Here is a 19,487-nt window from a genome sequence, read left to right as displayed (position 1 = left end):
ACATAAACTAAAACTGTCTTCTATCAAAATTACGTATGTAAAACCTCATTTTTTAAGAGACACTGCACACCTTCAAATCTTGGTGATTTCTGCTTATTTAATGATTGTCGACAATGTTCATCCTGAAACCCACTGTGATGCATGTCCACTAGGGGTCTCTGTTCGAAAGCTGCTGTGCTTATTTATAGCACACACACCACTGCACATCCACCCCACGCGAACACGCGTATTCCTCTTTGTTATAAGGGTTAGCTGTCTGAATTCTGTCCAGATGTGCTTTTTCTAGTCTGGCAGGCTTGCTGTGAATAACTGCACAGCACAGGGCTTCAAACATCATGCTCTTGCTCTCTACTCTCGCTTTGTAATAGAAATACCACCAGCTCTGAACCCTTAGAAGCATTATTAAAAATAGACCACAGGCTATTTCAAAACATTTTTCGAGTCTGTCTGCAATAAGATGAAATTAAAATATGAGCTAGGACTTTGTAATGTGAGTCTTGTAAAAGTATTTTTTAAGGTTAAAAACAACAACACATTTTTGTTTGCCCCTCAGGCCTAGAAGCTCCCTGGTATCCTCCACATAATGATCACGGCAGAAAAAGGCCCACCTGCCCGCGTCCCCACTGTTTCGGAGGGCCTGCTCTTTCCTTAATAAACGAGGCAATCGGAAGCCCAAAGTCTGCCTGAGGAAACTGGTTTCCCTCTATGACTGGAGACAGACCTCCAGGTCACCTGCCCATACACACCAAGGCTGAGAGCAACTTCATCCAGGGAGATGGTGGTTTTCTCAGTCGACATGGGGTAACTTGGATAGCGAGCTAGAAACTTCTGGCACAGGAGTCCTAAACTCTTCTGTTTTCTGCTTGGCCTTCGCTTCTCAAATTTGTCCACAGCACTGTCCCCAACAACACGAAGCTACAGAGGGCAGACAGAAGGGAGGGTGGATGGCACGGTTAACATCCTAATAGAGAAATCGCCATGGCAGCACTGGCAAGTTGGGGGGTACATCCTAATCTGTACTACCTTAGATTCCAAAATACATTTCCTGAACTCATTTTTTTTTTAGCATTGTACCTCTGGACTGTGTTTTGTTGTGTTAATCCTCACCCGAGGATATTTTTCCATTGATTTTTAGAGAAAGTGGGAGGGAGGGAGGGAGGGAGGGAGGAACATCGTGCCCTTGACTGGGACGTGAACCCACGACCCTTCTGTCCTAGGGCCGAGCCTTTAACCACTGAGCCAAACCAGCCACAGCTAGACTAATGTTTTTCTCCTTTGCAATTTGAGGCCTGGTTAAAAGCTTAAACAGTGAACGGTGCAGTCTCTTATAGGTTGCTATACTCATGCTGACAGGGTGCTGGGTGGACCATAGATCAGCATGACTAGGAGTTTGTTAGGGATGCAGAATCCCAGGCCTCATCCCAGACCATTAATCAGAATCTGTCTTTTCGTAATATCCCGGGTGATTTCTGTTGACATAAAATTTAAGATACATGGCCTCCACTGTGTCATTAAACTGTTTTACATGTTTCCAAATGACCAAGGGTTGACGGAACCGAACAAGAGCAGCTAAATCTTATTCTTCCTTGTTCTTTCTTATTGCAAGCACACAAAGCCAGCCAGTGTCCTTGTCTCATCAACCCACATGTGAAGAAGGCTGAATTCAATCCCAAGACAGTAAAATGAATTCATTTTTCAATGAACATAGTCAAGGAGAAAAGCAATATGATGATCTCAATAGCTTCAGAAACAACTTTTAATACATTTAACACCCATTCATGATTTTCAAAAATGCCCCTAGAAAACCAGGACTGGAGAACTTTGATAAAGTGCATCTATAAAAATCCAACTGAAACCATCTGTTTTAAAGAGAAAACCATGGAAGCAGTCCCCTTAGAGATCAGGAGAATGATACGATGCTCCTCTTCCACATCAGTGGAGATCTATCCAGTGCAAGAGAACAAGAAAAAGAAACCGAGGCACAGGAATTGGAAAGGAATAAATAAAACTTTCATTCTGCAGGACACATGACTGTTTACACAAAAAACTTAAGACTGACAAATTATTAAAAACGGTAAGAGGATTTAGCAAGGGAGCTGAAAAGACAAGATTCTGTTTTAAAAAGTTAGCTGCAGCCCTGGCCGGTTTGGCTCAGCGGTTGGAGCGTCGGCCTGCGGTACAGAGAGTCCCGGGTTCGGTTCCCGCTAAGGGCACGTACCTCGGTTGCAGTTTGTCCCCGGCCCTGGTTGGTCATGTGGGTGGCAGCCACTCGATGTGTCCCCTCACATCGATGTTTCTCCCTCTCTCTCTTCCTCTCTCTCCCTCCCGCTCTGTCTGAACAAAAAATGGAAAAATGTCCTCGGGTGAGGATAAAAAAAAAAAAAAAAGTTAGCTGCATTACTATACAATAGTAACAGAAAATGGATGAAAAAGATATGACGTCTACTAGCAAAAAGAATGATAAGGTTTTTAGGAACAAATCTAGCAACTATTTGCATAAAATATCAAAATTGATATCTTAAAGAAAATAGACTTAATATTTAGAGAAACATATACTCATGGGTAGGAGGACTTAGTGCCATAAACAGATTAATTCTCAAAGTAATCCACATGCAATGCAATTATAATTAAAATCCAATCTGAAGTACATTTGGAAGAAAAAAGGGCAAAGCATAGAGCCCACAAACTCTGAAGGTAAATAAATTGAGGTTCTTCTTCAAAAGATATGAAGGCTTATTACAGTGTGGTATTGGTGTAGGGAGGGACAAATTGGCCAATGGAAGAGGAAAGACCCCAGAAACAGACGCACACACAAATGAAACTTTGACACATGACAGAGGTGGCACTGCCAACTCCAGGGAGGAGGAAGAACTGAATAAATGATACAAGGACAATTGATTATTTGGAGCAACTCAAGGAGAAAAAAGACAGGCACCAATTTGCAATGTAACACTGATAAAGGTTTAGTTTCACGACTATACAATAAACCCTACAAATCAATAAAAATCAGCAAAGGACATGAACAGGTATTTCACAGAAGAAGAAAAAACATAGTGGCTAGTAAAGATATGGAAAAAAGCTTAATCTCAAGGAAAAAGCCAATGAATACCACAATAATATATCATTATACACCCACTAGATTGGTAGAAATAAATAAATTTGAGAATTTCAAGTGTCAGAGAGGGTGTGATCAATATACGTTTATACATTACTGGTGGAAGCAAACAGCTCTTGGGAAAACAATCAGGCATTATCTTGTGAGTATCTGAACATCCAGCAACTTAGTAATTGCACTGTGAGGTATACACCTTAGGATAGTAGTTCTCAAACTGTGTGGTCACAGGATTCCTTTATAGTCTTAAAAATTCCTGAGGGATCTCTTTTTAAAAATTGGTTCTTTATAACCTTTTGATAGAATAGTTGGTCATATCAAATACACTTATCAGGTAAGTAATGTCTTTAATACCCATAACTCTACCTCCCAACCAACCCCCAAACTAGAACAATACTATTAATTTACATTTGCCTACCCCACAGAGTAAACCCTCTCCTGAATTTGTATTTATCGTTTCCTTGCCATTTTAAAATCACTCGATCATGTACACATGTATTCCTATATAATTGCTTAGGCTTGTTTTGCTAGTTTGGGTTTTAGTCTTCTGGGACTTGCTTTCTTCAATCTACACACAAGAGGTCCTCACCTCGAATAACATTTAATTGAACATCATTCTGCTATAATGTAAGCTCTGTTTATATCAATTAACCTGTGGTAAAATTGGTCTGTTTGCTTTTTTTACGCCATTTTGCTTCAAGTCACAGAACATATTAACAAATTTAAGTGAGGACTGACTGTACATCCTGAGATTCATTCAGGTTCTTGCAGGTATCTGCAGTTCTCTCCTTTTCACTGTCGTATGAGAATCCACTGCATAAATAAAACACAATTTACTTATCTATTTCCTTTTTTGTAACAATTTGGGTCATTTCCCAAATTGGGTTAATAGGAACGATACTGCTACGTTATTTTTGTTGCTGTCCCCTGGTGTACAGGCACAGGAGTTTCTCTGGGGACCTGGTTCTCAATGTGTGATCTGACTTGTATTGTTAGTTTTACCATGGCAATAAAGCGCATGGCAGATTCGCTTCATTTTGGTCTATACATTTCCAGTTGTAATTTGGGGCATCCTTTTCTCTTCTCTAGTCCCAATTTATTCATTTTGGTCATTTTTTTTAAATATATATTTTTTCTTTATTGCTTTTAGAGAGAGAGGAAGGAACAGGGAGAGAGAGATAGAAACATGGATAAGAGAGAACATCGATTTGCCACCTCCTGCACGCCCCCCCCAGTGGAGATTTCGCCCACAACCTGGGCATGTGCCCTGACTGGAAATCAAACTAGTGACCTCCTGGTGCATGGGTCGATGCTCAATTACTGAGCCACACCAGCCGGGTCATTTTGGTAACTTTTATAGATTAAAAAAATCCACTAAAATAAAGAAAAATGGGAGTGAAATAACATTCCAATCTGTGAGTAATTTTTCTTAGCAAATCTGGGAAAAAGTTTGATGGGAGAGAGAAAATTACTGACCACTGATTTTTTTTTTTTTTTATACTTTTTTTTTTTTTTATCCTCACCCGAGGACATTTTTCCATTTTTTGTACAGATAGAGTGGGAGGGAGAGAGAGGAAGAGACAGAGAGAGAGAGAAACATCGACGTGAAAGGGACACATCGAGTGGCTGCCACCACACGACCAACCAGGGCCGGGGACCAACTGCAACCGAAGTACGTGCCCTTAGCGGGAACCGAACCCGGGTCTCTCCGGACCGCAGGCCGATGCTCTAACCGCTGAGCCAAACTGGCCAGGGCTTTTTTTTTTTTTTTTAAAGTACAGATATGCTGCTTATTCAGATAGGGCTCTGGTTTGCCATAGATGTGTAATTTAAAGATGATATTAAGTTTAATACTGCTTTTGGCTCAATAGTCGCTGAAAAATGGAGAATTCTATGCCTTTTTAAAATAATCAAGTTAAAATTTAAATTCCACAAAGCCCTCGGGAGCACAGCCTGCTTACCTGCAGAGAGCCTGTGAACGCTTCGTCCTTGTTCTCAATGGGTCTGAACAGCCCCTTCCTCTTCTCCCAGTCTCTTATGTCTGGGCTGGCAGCACTGATGAGCATCTTCAGGTTCGCTGTGGGCGTCCATGGTTCTGTCTGCTGTCTGTCGACAAGCTTAACTGGAGTAATGGGATTTCTTTCTGGAGTGAAGATTTTTTGCTTTGATAAGTCAATTGGTTCATTTTTTATTGGAGTCTTCGGGGCCATCCTTGATCGATCAACAAAAATATTTTCCTATTTAAAAAAAAAGAGACCTTTTAGCAAGAATGAGAGAGGTCAGCTATCAGCTAAGAGAACAGTGAGTTCCCACCATGAAAATACAAACAGACCATATGTTCAGGGCTGAAAAATATTAGGATGGGCCTAATGAAAACAGACAGAAGGATTCATGGGACTCGAGGAGAGGCTCCAATGAGGAACTGATGATAAACTGCTGCTCCTTTTACGCACATTTTTCATGGCATCTCTGTTGAAGTCATGAGTGTGTCTGTCACTGTAATAGTTGGGGATGAGAAGGGTAAAGGTGAGTTGAGTCCATATGCTCCTCAGAGCCACATTTTTTAAACACTGTAAGTTTGCATTCACCAGCAAAGAGAAATTATGCTTTTGTAGTTCAGTGCTCACCAGCATGAATACAGCAATTAGCAGGAGCAATCAATGAAAGTGCATCCAACAAAATGCCACATTTCAAGCAAACTTGGAGAACTATCTAATGCTATTCCCCCAAAGCAGTTCTTCTCAAACCACCCATGGCGAAGGACCAGGGTTTTATTTTTTAATATTTCTTAACTGATTTTTTTAGAGAGAAAAGAAGGGAGAGAAAGACAGAAACATCGATGTGAGAGAGAACACTGATTGGCTGCCTCCTGCACCACCCCCACTGGGCCTGCAACCTGGGCATGTGCCCTGACCAGGAATCAACCCCGGGACCTCTCAGTCCATGGGACAACGCTCAATCCCCGGAGCCATGCCGGCCTGGTAAGGACCAGGGTTTCACATCTGCTAACTCCTGAATACTGATATGTGGTCTTACTTCACAGGACTCATATGCAACCCCTCTCCATCTGCCTCTCCACTCGAGTTTGCCAATTGAACTGACCTACAGTCTCAACAGGAAGAGACCACTGATCACAGGCTTGGATGTCATGGAGGTGATATTTAGTTGTTACAGAGGTTTCTAAGTGCTTAACTCTCAAGTTCTGTCCTTAATTTTTCCCAGTTTGGTAATAGTTTATGGAGTAGAACCTACCCTCAGATCACACTTGGAGTAGACTGTCTTAATTATATGAAAAGATTAATGATAGATCCATTATGTCCATTAGTCCATCGTAAGAAAGAACTGAGTATAGAGAATCCAAATTTGGAACTACCAAGCAATTATAAAACAGCTTTCTTTCCCCTAAAACCAGTTTTTGGCACTCAGAAACAGAAAGATTTGGTTCTTACAGCAGAATGCACCTCCAGGCAACAGGTCTTACATAAGTGTGAGGGTGGGTGAGGTGAGTATTTGTCACTGACCCTCCTGTACACGGGTCACTGCGTAGCTCCTGCATGCTTGGATTCTGGCTGAACAGTGGTGTAGAAACAGTGCGTCTTAAAAATGAACGTGTGGCCCTGGCCAGTTTGGCTCAGCGGTTAGAGCGTCGGCCTGCGGTCCGGAGAGACCCGGGTTCGGTTCCCGCTAAGGGCACGTACTTCGGTTGCAGTTTGTCCCCGGCCCTGGTTGCTCGTGTGGGTGGCAGCCACTCGATGTGTCCCTTCACGTCGATGTTTCTCACTCTCTCTCCCTTCCTCTCTCTCCCTCCCATTCTATCTGTACAAAAAATGGAAAAATATCCTCGGGTGAGGATAAAAAAAAACAAAACAAAAATGAACGTGTGAAGAGGGGGAAGACTGGGAGGAACTGGAATATGTATTAGCATGCCAAATCTTGTTCCTTGGATTAGCAGAAGTTACAGCCAGCCATGGCAGTCCTCCTATAACAGGAAGGGAGGGGGTGGGGATGGGAGTGTGGGCTTCTCAGGCCACAGCAGCAGTGAGCATCCAGCCTGGGGCGAGGCATCTACTGACATCTCTTAACAAGTTCCTACAAGTGTGCTATTCTGATGAAGTCGTCTGGAAGGGCACCCTCCAGGGAAAGTGTTGAGTGTTTCCTACATGCCACACCCAGACCTTACATATATTAACGCCTCACCTAATCCTGTTACCTAGGTACTGTTATTTTTCCAGTCTACAGCTGCAGAAACCGAGGCACACCAAGGTGAAATAACTTGCTCGAGGTTACATACAACCTCATTCTGTATAAAAGTAACTGGTATGCCCTGGCCAGTATGGCTCAGTGATTAAAGTGTCAGCCATTGGATCAAAGAGTCTCGGTTTGATTCTGGTCAAGGGCACGTACCTCGATTGTGGTTTGGTCCCCGGCCCTGGTCAGGGTCGTAGTTTGGTCCCCAGCCCTGGTCAGGATCGTGCGGGACGTGGCCAATCGATGTGCCTCTGTCACATCGATGTTTGCCCCCCTCCCACACTCTATCTGAGGATAGATGGAAAAGTATCCTCAGGTGAGGATTAAAAAAAAAAAGTAACTAGTGTGCAAGAAAGAGCTGAACGCAGGAGTTTCTGAAATTCTGCATCTAGAAATAAGCTTGTCCTGGGTGCCTGTTGGGAGGAGGCTACCTTTTCTCAGCTGCATACAGCAGCCAGCAGGCGCCAGGAGGATGAGGCAGAGGCAGAAAGGGGACGCAGTTCTGCTGGCCGGCGCCAGGGCCAGCTACCAGCAGTGGGAGGGAGGGAGTTCCTTCTCCTCACTGGGCTTTGATGCTCTCAACTGAAAATGAAGTTCATAAAATACCAGCCTCAAAGGTTATGAGAATAGTTCCTGGCAGATAGTGGGCATGCAATAAAACTTAGCTAATATCTTTTCCCCTCTTTCCCATCTTTATTACCACTCATTCTGACACTCAGAGCTAATCTATTTAACTTCCTGGGTGTATGTCTTGTCTCATTAATGAGACCGCACTTCCGGAGGTCAGGCAGTAAGTTCCACATGTCTCATTCCTCACAGTGTGTGGCACAATGCCTTGCCCCGCACAGATGCACAGAGAACACCGTGCCTTGATTATCTGGTTATTCAAAAAGGCATCCCTGCAGTAGATGGTGTGGCCCAGTCTTGCTGAGGCAGACAGAGATTCACCGTCCTTCTCTATCTTCAGACAGAGATTCACTCTCCTTCTCTATCTTCCGTGGTACCTGAAGCCACAGGAACAATGCGTTCCTCCTACTTTTTCTCTACTGAGAAGCAATCAGTTAGATAATTTACTCCAACACTTCGATATATTTTCACTACAGTTTAAGTATTACAGATGCACCTCGACTTATGAAGTTACGTCCTGACAAACCATTCATAAGTTGAAAATATGGAAAGTTGAAAGTGCATTTACTACGGTCGTCCTTGGCCACTTCACGCTTCGACTTTCGCGGCTTCACTCTATCGAGGTTTTTTTCAAATATATTCATTAAAAAGTTGACTGAGACAGTGAAAATGATACAGTGTGCGCTCGGTTGTCTGAGTCAAATTATACACTCCTGTATTACAATTAAAATTACTGTACATATGGACTGTAGGCCTATGCATTCGAGCACCCCAGGAATCCTTCAACGCCAGGTGCAACTGCTAGAGTCTGGAACAGATTAACCGCGATAAATGAGGGACGACTGTACAACTAACCTACTGACAATCATAGCTTAGCCTACCCCACCCCAATGTGCTCTCCCCATGGAAAGTCGAGCAGCACCTGCAACTGCCCTCCTCTTCTCACCAGAAACAGAAGACCCAGATGGATGTTTTGTAGACACGATGGAATGCGAAAAAATGAAACACAATATCCAAAAATACTGGCAACACAGTACACTGTAGAGTACGAGCTGCTCACTCTGATCCGTGGATGACTGGGAGCTGCAGCTCCCTGCTGCTGCCCAGCATCATGGAGTATCTATCATACTGTGTAATGCTAGCCTGGGAAAAGAGCAAATTCATTTTTTTTAAAAAAATCCTCAACTAAGGATATTTTTCCATTTATCTTCAGATACAGTGGGAAGGGCAGAGAGACAGACAGAAAGAAACATCAACATGAGAGAGACACATCGATTGGTTGCCTCCTGCACAACCCCGACCAGGGCAGGGGCAATCTGCAACCGAGGTATGTGCCCTTGGCCGAAATCGAACCCACAACTCTGGTCTGCTGGCCAATGCTCTAACCGCTGAGCCAAGCTGGCCAAGGCTGTTTCTTCTTGATACTGAATGAACTGTTCATTCTGTCTGGGACCAAGTTTCCTGATCCATAAAATAAGGAGTTCAGACTGCAGTATCTCCATGGCTTTCCAGCAAGGCTGCCCAGCTGTGTGGTGGACACTGGGATGCAACCAGACCACCTCAGTAGGAATGATTCAGTCCCCCAGCTGCTGGAGGAATGCCAACAGGAAGCCCTCAAGTGGAATGCCTTGGCTGCAGAGAGTTGAAGCATCTGGGATCACAATTCTCCCCGGGGGGCCTGATATGTACAAGCCAGGCCCCTTGCCCTACTCAGGACTACTCTGAGGGGTCATCCCAGACCTCCCCACAGGCTACACTCAGACTTCCATTGAAACTGCTGCAGACCTGCCTCTTCCTCTGTCCATTTCTGCTGCCTTCTCTTCCCTTCCCCAGGCACTGATGCCCAGAACACTCCCTATAAACCTCCTGCACAGTAAGCTCCGTGTCACATCTGCTTGTCAGGAAATCAAAGCTGCAACACCCTGGAAATCACTTCCTCCCTTAGACAGAGCCTGGAGTAAGTAACCCATGACAGTTTTCTAGTTTTCCTATGTGAATGGCTTACTTGCCATAGAGTTATTGTGAGGATCAGATTACATAATGAAGGTGAATGGTTTGTAACCTGTGAAATGCTAACCCAATGTTCATCACTCTCAGCCGAACCCGCATTAAGACCATGCTGAATGCTGCCACGGAAAGGAGTGGGTAGTTAACCGATCTTGGTTTCTCTCTTGCTTCTGTTTCGGCTACAGCTTTGATCACGTTACCTCAAATAAAATAGTTGTCAGCCTTGTCAAGGCCTTCGGTAATGTCATGCCAACTTCTTTTTTTTTTTAATTTTTGTTTTTAATCCTCACCCGAGGATATTTTGCATTTATCTTCAGACAGAGTGGAAAGGAGAGAGAGAGAGAGAGAAACATTGATGTGAGAAAGACACATCGATTGGGTGCCACCAGCACGACCCCATCCAGGACTGGGGATGAACCGCAACCGAGGTACGAGCCCTTGGCTGGAATCGAACCCGGGTCCGCAGTCACGCCAACCTCTTTTCCAGCTCCACCTCATGCAGATTGCACAGTCTGCCCTGACAGTCCCCTTGCTTTTCTTCAACCTGCCCTGCACGTCATCACATCTGCACTGCTGCTCACACTGTCACTTTGTCTCTAGTGCCATCGGCGGAGCTGTGCCTGTTGAAACTCTACCTATTGTTTAAGCCTCACTGCGAAGACTACCCGTTAGGAAGTTCCCCTGGCTTCTGACTAACAATTCTCTTTCCCTTCAGAGCACTTTCTAGAATGAGTAATCCACATTGAAGGCTATCCCTGCCCATATCCCAGGTGTTCCTCTAATTATCAGTGTGTTCTGATCCACTGCTTCTCAGTGAGGTCACCTTCCAGGTGCCAAACCAATGGCAGAATACCTCACCCCACATCACTGCAATGGTTAAAACTGCTGACTGTTCCTTGCTCTATAAAACTGGCAGGCCTTCTGAGACTGCGGTTTTTCTCTGTTGGTTCAGTTCTCTTCCTACTTCTCTGTTCCCTCTTAGTCTCCTTCACTAGTTCCTTTTTCCACTCTTTCAGACCTCAGTCCGCTGCTTGCCTCTCTGCACCACTGTACACGGTTTTAAAACCAACCTGTGTGTTGATAATTCTCAAGTTTGTGTTTGGCTAGCACCTTCCATGAATTCCAAAGTCAGGCAACCAGCTGCCTTCTGCACATATTTATTTATCTGTAATCACACAGGTACAGCTATATTTCAAATTGAACTCAACTTCTTTATTAACCACTCCCAAGAGAGATGAATGACCTTCAAAAAACCCTGTGCTCACTAAGTCTAGGTGTTGTCCCCAAATGTACCATTCACTTCTACGTTTTACTGACTGATGGATTTTAGACAGGGAGAGGGAGAGGGAAGAAGGGGAAGAGAGGGAGAGAGAAACATTGATTTATTAGTCCACTTATTTATGCATTCATTGGTTGCTGCTTTTTTTTTTTTTTAATCCTCACCTGAGGGTATTTTCCTCAGATAGAGTGGGAGGGAGGGAGGGAGAGAGAGAGAAAAATGTCAATGTGAGAGAGATACATCGACTGGTTGCCTCCTGTATGACCCCGACCAGGACCGGGATGAACTGCACCCGAGGTACATGCCTTTGACCAGAATCGAACCACAACTCATTGGTTCACCGGCTGATGCTCTAACTGCTAAGCCAAACTGGCCAGGGCAATTGGTTGCTTCTTGTATGTGCCCTGACCAGCAATCGAACCCACAACCTTGGCACATCGGGACGTCACTCCAACCAACTGAGCTACCCGGCCAGGGCCTCATTTCTACTCTTTACCAGGTCCTTTCCTCTCTACTTGCCTAAGTCTTAGTCTTCATTCCTTCAAGCCCTAACTCAGATGTTAACTCCTTCACAAAGCCCTCCCAACAGCTCATTCCGCACTGCTCATCTCTTTGTCCCAAATCATCCATTCTTTGTCATGCCTAAATGCACTGTAAACAACTTAGGAGAGTTGTTTGTTATCCCACAACTGGGCACGGTAAATTTGGGTAATCAAGTTGAAAACTTCTTTCTGTTTTCCATGAGCAGTACGAAGATGCATGGACAACACAGAACTTGTAAGAGTTCTTGACCAGTCAAGAAAGATTAATGCTCTATATGCTAACTGGTGCACAGGACACTGGAGCAAGCACCCCTCAGAGGGCTTTAAGGAACAACTCGTCCCCACGAGTCTGTGGCCATGTGGAATCTCTTGAACATTTCTTAAATGCCCACATCTTATGTTATTTCTCCTGCCTAAAATGTCCCTCTCACTCACTCTTCTCTTCTTGTAGGTTGAACATCCTCAACCCTAATGCTGTCTCCTCTGAAGCCTTCCAAATCTCCCTAGACTCCCTATGAATTTATTTCTTCCTCCTCTGTTCCATGGGGGCCATTGTATTCTCACTTCTATTACAGCATTTATCAAATCACAGTCCAGTTGGTTAGTTTTACATCTGAGTCCCTGAGAGTCTCTCAGGTAACTGAGGGCAGCACCCACATCATATTCATCTTTGGGTTGTCAGTTTGAGCACAGTGTGAACAATATGTGTTGCTGAGTGCTTACCAAAAACCCAAAAGGGGGGGGGGTGCTATTTATTAGCTGTAATTTATGGAAGAAAGAAACAGGCTTAATGAGGTTAGGAGACTTATTAAACCAATGTCCCCCTAGCACCTTTGACATGCATATTTGTTGAAAGACTGAATAAATATACTTGTTCAACGTGACATAGCTAATAAAAGGCAGAGCAGAAACTCAAACCCAGATCTGACTCCAAATCCCATGTTTGCATTATCCCTAGAAACGATTCCCAGCAACAGGAAAAGACACAAAGCCCCTCGGAGTATCTAGGAAGAAGCACTCTGTTCTTATCCTGTGCCTTCTCTTTGAGAGGTGAAATAATTCCTGCTCAGACATTCCATTTCAAACATTTTAACCACCTTCCCAATCTCTCGAATCACTTGAGTTTTTTCCATATCCATTAGAATGTGAAAGCTCAACTGGACATAGACTCATTGATGCTAACTAGAGTAGAAGTTGAAGGCACTTGATTAGGAGTCATTGACCCAGAAGGAAAAAAGGGTACACTGACTTAGGCTTTATATAAATGTATACATATTTTTTTAAGGCTATCACATCCAAATGATAAAAGATAACAAAGTTTTGCTCTGAAACTCCAAAAATCTGAAAATATAAAGTCTGGGCATTTCCGCCCTCATATAGCTTAGGTAATTTAAAAAAAATTCCTCTTTAAAACAATAACGCTTTGGTACACTTCTTTTCCTAACAAAAATAAATCGAATGCTAGGGGGAAAGAAAACCCTACATGGAAGAGTATACAATTTCACACCTATCCAAAATTAATGGCTGTCAAATATTCTTCAGAGGACCATACAACAGGTTCTTTGCAACCAGGTAGTTTCACTGTTGATGCTGGTCTAAAATTTAGACCAGGACCCTAGAGAAGTTCAATGCTCAAGGAAATTGCCATGCTCAGACTTATATTCATAGTTTCTACATCCAGGTTTATTATATCTATTTGCCTTTGCCTAACAATGCTTAAATATTTGCTACTAACAAGCTATTACAGCTTTTCAGTAGGGCACTTTTCAGCATAACTGTGCTGACATGAGTACAGGGACAGTTTAGATATTGCTATGGCCAGTTTACTTGGTAATGTTTCTTGAAGACACCACCATGGTCTTACAAATCACAGAGGTGCAAAAAAGGAGTAATGACTCTGCAAAACCAGACCAGCAGCAGCACTGTAAAATACTCATATGTTGGTGTATTCAGTCACTTATCTCCCTATATGGGTGAACGGAACAGCCTCTAGGAGCTGATTAATGGCTATGAAGAACATTTCACAGTACTTTAATATTCCAGCATTTATAGCAAAGAGTCTATTTCCCTGGGTACTGAGGCTTAACATTGCTGCACAGCGTTAGCTAATTACAATTTTGACAACTACAAGTATTAAAACTTTTGACTGAGGTGTCTAGCACATCTTTGATGGGTATGAACTAGTTCCAACACTACCTCTAATCTAGCCTCTTTCCACTGCACAGTAACTGAGAAACTCAGTTATTAATGGTCTGGATGCCTATATTTCTATAATGTTCATCATAATCATTAGGTTTACAAAACAAATAAATACAAGTGGCACACTGAAACATTTAATTGAATTAGACATCACCATCCTAAGTATGTTCGACCTCAGTGCACTTACCTTTTGTGCGTTTTCCCCATCGTCAGCTACAAAATCACTTAGTCTGGGCTGCCTGGGGTTGATCAGGTCTTTTAGTGTTAAACAATTTACTTCCATCTGTAATACACAATTACATTAGAAATGATTTTACAATTAGATGCTTTCTCCTCCAACAAAAATGAACATGAACTTCCCCTCCCTAAACTCATCCTGGGAATTTCCAGGAGCGTAGACACCCTCCACTCTCCAAAACGCGCAGGAACGAATACAAACAGCCACTAATTACGGAAAACTTGGGAAGGAAAAAAAAATCAACAAAAATAGTAAGTTTTTATGAAAAGCAACAGAACAAAATAAAGTTACCAAGTCAGGAAGGTATAGGGCAAATCTGTCAGAAAGTACAGGGTCTCCTAAGGTCAGTTAATTTTGGCGCAAAGAACTGGGAGGAATTCGGCTTTAACGAGGTTTGAATCCGAGAAGGAAACCTGATCGCTAGATCAAATCCATCCAGGGCTTAGCGCAGCTCCTTTCTAGGCTCCCAAGCAGACCCCAAGGATCAACTCTTCCAATGAAGCCCCCAAATCGTGAGGAAAGGCAAGTCCCCTCTGCTGCCCGACCCGCGGAAGAGCTGGAGCCAGGACACCCCACGCGCGCGTGGTCCCGCGACATAAAGTCCTCAATTCCCCGCCGGCGGAGGAGGGGAGGGTGGCAGGCTGGCAGCGGGGCGGGAGGGTTCCCTTTCCCCCCAATTCCCTCCTGTCCGCCTGCGCTACTTACTACGGCTCTGCGAAGGTTTCCTGCCTCTCCGGGGACCTCTCCGGCCTCACATCCGCGCGGGATCCGCGGGGCGAGGTGATCAGCAGCCGGGCGGCGACATCGGGCGGGGAAAGCCGGGCGCGCAGACCCCCGCTCCGAACGCCGTGCGCTGGCGAGGACCCCGCGGCGTCCGGACAGCGCCAGCGTTCCGACACGCCGAGCGGGACTGCAGCCCAGATCGCGGTCCCCGCTAAAACACCTCCTCTGGCGCCTTGAGACCGAATTTGAGAACCCGCCAATCAGCGGCGGCCGGCCGCGCGGTCCCGGCCAATCACGCGGCCGCACGGCCCGGGCTCGCCGCCCCTTGGAGTCTTGGCGCTCCTGGCCGCGCGTTTCGCTCTCACCCGCCCAATTATTGCCGCCTCGCCCCCCTCCCCCTTCCGGGTACCTGGAAACCTCGGGCCCGGGAACCAATTCCTGCTGAGGACGCGGGCCCGAGCGGCCGCGGGAAGCCAAGGTGGGGGCGGGCGGGGCGGCGGGAGGAGGAGGGCGCTTTTGTTATGCACAAAAGACCAGCTCAGGGCCCCTAAGCTTGCCGCGCGGGAAGAGCGCGGGCACCGCCCGAGCAGGGGGGAGAGCAGATGGAGTTTGGAAAAACGATATACACGCTCTGGATGCTGCTGCCTCCACCCTCTAACCCCAGCAACCTGCGCAGAAGCGACGTTGCCCAGGCTTGTTGGGGCAGACTTCCCAGCACGAGTGCTGGTGTGACACGTGAACCATGGTTACCGCTCCGCTGCGAGCAGATGGCACGCCAGTTAGCCGTGGAAACTGGACTGCAAGCCGAGCCAGCTGTTTTTTCCTCTTTTCTTGCAAGTCCGGAAAAGTTCCTTGGTGGTGTCCCCATTTCAGAACATCGCCAATAATGGGGGGAGGGGGGCTTTATTCTTTGCAATAAGCGCTAGCATTCTGGGAAGCAGTTGAGAACATTTCCTCAATAGTAGTGATTTGTATTAAATGTTTCACTTCCTTAAATTTTAGTTTCTTGTTTAAAGTATGACTTTTGATAGAGACAGTCTTGCGCGTCTGTGTAAGTTTTAATAGACGCTATTGTTGAGAACAGTTTCAAATTTACAGAAAAATTGAGAAGACCTGCCAATCAGTTTCACCTACTTATTAACATTTTGTTTGTACAGTACTTTAGTTAAAATTAACGAACCAATATTGATATATTATTCTTTTTTGAAACTTTTTTTCTTTATTGATTTTAGAGAGAGAGGAAGGGAGAGGTAGAGCGAGACAGAAATATCGATGAGAGAGAAGATGAGAGAACATTGTCTGGCTGTCTCTGCTTGCCCTGACCAGGAATCGCACCCGGCGACCTCTTGGTGAGCCTCACGGGCTGGCTGATACATTATTTTTAACTGAAGTCATTACCGTATTCCCATTTAATTGTTACCTAATGTCCTCCCCTACCCCAAGATACCACATTGCATTTAGTCTTCATGTCTCCTTAGGCTCCTTGTGGCTGTGACAACTTGTCATATAGTACTTTCCCCATCTTTTGATGACCTTGAGAATTTTGAAGAGTGCAGGTAAGTCATTTGGTAGGATGTCCCACTATTGGAATTTGAGGCAGCCTACAAACCATATATTTTATAGTAAGATATCTTTCTCATTATTATCTTTTCTGTACCAAGTGCTCCTCTTTCCACCCCTCACCTCCCCAGTGCATGTATTTTTAAATTTATTGTCTGCAGAATTCAGAATGTTCAACCTGGTCCTTCACTTTGTACTGTTTAGATTGCTGCTAAATACAGCCTAAAAATCACTGCTAGGTCATATGTTTTTTGTTTTGTTTTGTTTTCTTGTTAATCCTCACCAGAAGATTTTTTCCATTGATTTTTTTTTTTTAAGATAGAGTGGAAGGGAGGGGAGAGAGGGAGTGGGAGAGAGAAAAAAGCATCAATATGAGAGAGACATCTATTGATTGCCTCCTGCACACCCCCAACTGGGGCCAGGGATCAAACATGCAACCCATGTACATGCCCTTGACTGGGAATTGAACCTGACACTCTTCAGTCCTCCAGCTAATGCTGTAACTGCTGAGCCAAACCAGCCAGAGGTAGGTCACATGTTAAAAAGACAAACAAAACAAAACAAAAGAACAGGAAAACTTAAACATAAAGAAAACAATGGTAATAAAGATTAGACATTTTATATATTTTGAACTGAAATCTATCTTGTAGGTAGAAGCATGAGGAAACAGTATAAAGAATAAAATTGTAATTTATTAAATTTTGCACTACATGGAAACAGAAAATTTCGATGAGGAAATGTTTGTTTTTTCCAAACTGTTTTAATTTACTGTGGCCGCTATAACAAATTATCAGAAACTGGTTGGTTTAGAACAACAGAGATTTATTCTCTCATAGTTCTGGAGACCAGAAGTCCGAAATCAAGCCCCACACTCCTGGGGTGTTAGAGGATAATCTGTTCTTTGCCTCTTCCAGCTTCTCGTGGCTGTAAGCAATTCTTTTCTTTCTTTCTTTTTTTAAATTAAAACATTTTTATTGATTAATTTTAGAAAGAGAGGAGGGGGGAGAGAGAGAGATAGAGATACAGAAGCATGGATTTTGTTGTTCTACTTATTTATGCATTTATTGGTTGATTCTTTTGTGTGCCCTGACCAGGGATCAAACCCTCAACCTTGGCATATGGGGAAGTCACTCTAACCAGTTGAGCTACCTGGCCAGAGCCTATAAGCAATTCTTGACTTAGGCTGCCTCGCTCAGATCTCTGAGACTGCATTAGTGGTCATATTGCCTCCTTCTGTCTGTGAAATCTCTCCTGTGTATCTTATAAGGACACATGTTATTGAATTTATGTTCTACCTGTATAATCCAGGATGATTTCATCTCAAAATCCTTAATTACATTTGTAAAGATCCTTTTTCCAAATAAGGTGACATTCACAGGTTACAGGGATTAGGATGTGGAAATACTTTTCTTGGGACCACCATTCAGCCTCCTAGACCCATGTTAAAATTATTAACAGTTCATTCATTTCATTATATATTTCAAAATAATAGTGGTTCTTTGTTTGAGGTCAGGCAATTGTATGTTACAGACCATTCCCTAGCATTTTCAGAGTATCTTTTTTTCTCTTTCAATTCAAATGTAGCCACTATTCAAAATAAGAAAAACTCAATATGTGGCTTCAGGCACTTGTAATGTCATTGATTGTTTGAAGTAAGATTGATCTTAGATTTGGCGGAAAACTGGAAAATGAATGTTTGATGGGAAAATTCAGACACATTACTCTGACACTCTTATTTATATTGATGCTTTCAAGTCCCAGAATTTGTAAATAGTCTGTCAGTCTCAGTGATTCTATTGACGCTGATGGTGGCTGGGAACGTGAGTCAGGCATCAGTTCCTGTGTGTGGCTTCTCCAGATGGCCCGATCTTCCTTTCGGCATGGTGGCTCGGGGCTGCACGGGTGTTCCGCTCCTGAGGTGGAAATTACATTGCCTTTTGCGATGTAGCCTCAGAACTAAGGTGGCATCAATTCAACTATACTTTTTTTGGATGAAACAGTCAAAGATCCACCCATATTTACGAAGAACAGAAGTGTTAAAGCATTGGGGGTCATATTTTAAAACTTCCATACCAGGTTTCATGCCAAGTGAAGTGTTTTTCAGTTCTCCTTCAACAATCTCTGCTTGAAGGGTCGTTGATGGGCACAGTACAGTATTACCGATATGGCAGCAGTCCTCATGGCTCTGTATCATGCTAGGGGCAGGGTTCTCAGCCTGTCTAGACTTTAGAATCACTTGAGCAGATTTTTAAAAATATCAACATCTGGCCCTGGCCAGTTTAGCTCCGCGGTTAGAGCATTGGCCCACGGACCAATGAGTAGCGGGTTTGATTCTGGTCAAGGGCACGTACGTTGGTTGCGGTTCGGCCCAGCCCTGGTCGGGTCGTGAGGGAGGCAGCCAGTTGATGTATCCCTCTCATATTGATGTTTCTCTTTTCCCTCTCTCTCCCACTCTAGCTGAAGATAAATAGAAAAATATCCTCGGATGAGGATTAAATTAAAAAAAAACAACCCACCAATATCTGAACCCCATACTCATTTCTAGTTTACTTGATATGGAATTGGACTTGGGCATTCAGTATTTTTTCACTGCTTAATGTCTTGTTCATTAGCATCATGCTAGTTGTATGCCTATTCATTGATTCCTTTGGCTGCTTCTGACTCAGAGGTTTAAAAACATGATCCTCAAGTCCTATCAACAATGGCAGGAGGAATTGGGCAGATGTGCTACCCTCTGGAGTAGAGGTTTCAAAGGACTGAGTCTGGCTGTGTGGCTGTGTCACTGTAAATGAGAAATCTTATGAGTGGGCATGTGATGGAGGAATAACAGGAGAATGAGCGACAAAGGCTGTGCTCAGGAGACTATACATCCATGATGTCTGCCTTCCTCTGCAAGAGACTGACTCTAAGAACTAAACAAACCGTTGCGGAAACTTCTTTTATGGATTCTGA

At 44.0% G+C, this 19,487-nt stretch overlaps 1 protein-coding gene across 1 annotated transcript in view; it reads right to left on the bottom strand.

The window, feature by feature from the left end:
• Positions 1-14,297, bottom strand: part of E2F7 (E2F transcription factor 7) — a 38,199-nt gene extending 23,902 nt beyond the window's left edge. Inside the window, exons 1-3 of the mRNA XM_036251837.1 lie at positions 14,202-14,297; positions 5,074-5,349; positions 747-915 (exon numbers count right to left, since the gene is read on the bottom strand). Of these exons, the coding sequence (XP_036107730.1) occupies positions 747-915; positions 5,074-5,349; positions 14,202-14,297 (541 nt within the window). The remainder of the gene's footprint in view (positions 1-746; positions 916-5,073; positions 5,350-14,201) is intronic.
• Between the last annotated feature and the right edge of the window lie 5,190 nt (positions 14,298-19,487).

Source organism: Molossus molossus, unplaced genomic scaffold, assembly GCF_014108415.1.
Source record: "Molossus molossus isolate mMolMol1 unplaced genomic scaffold, mMolMol1.p scaffold_m16_p_10, whole genome shotgun sequence".
NCBI lineage: Eukaryota > Metazoa > Chordata > Mammalia > Chiroptera > Molossidae > Molossus > Molossus molossus.
The sequence above is the reverse complement of the archived record's forward strand: the minus strand, read 5'-3'. Positions and strand labels throughout refer to the sequence as shown.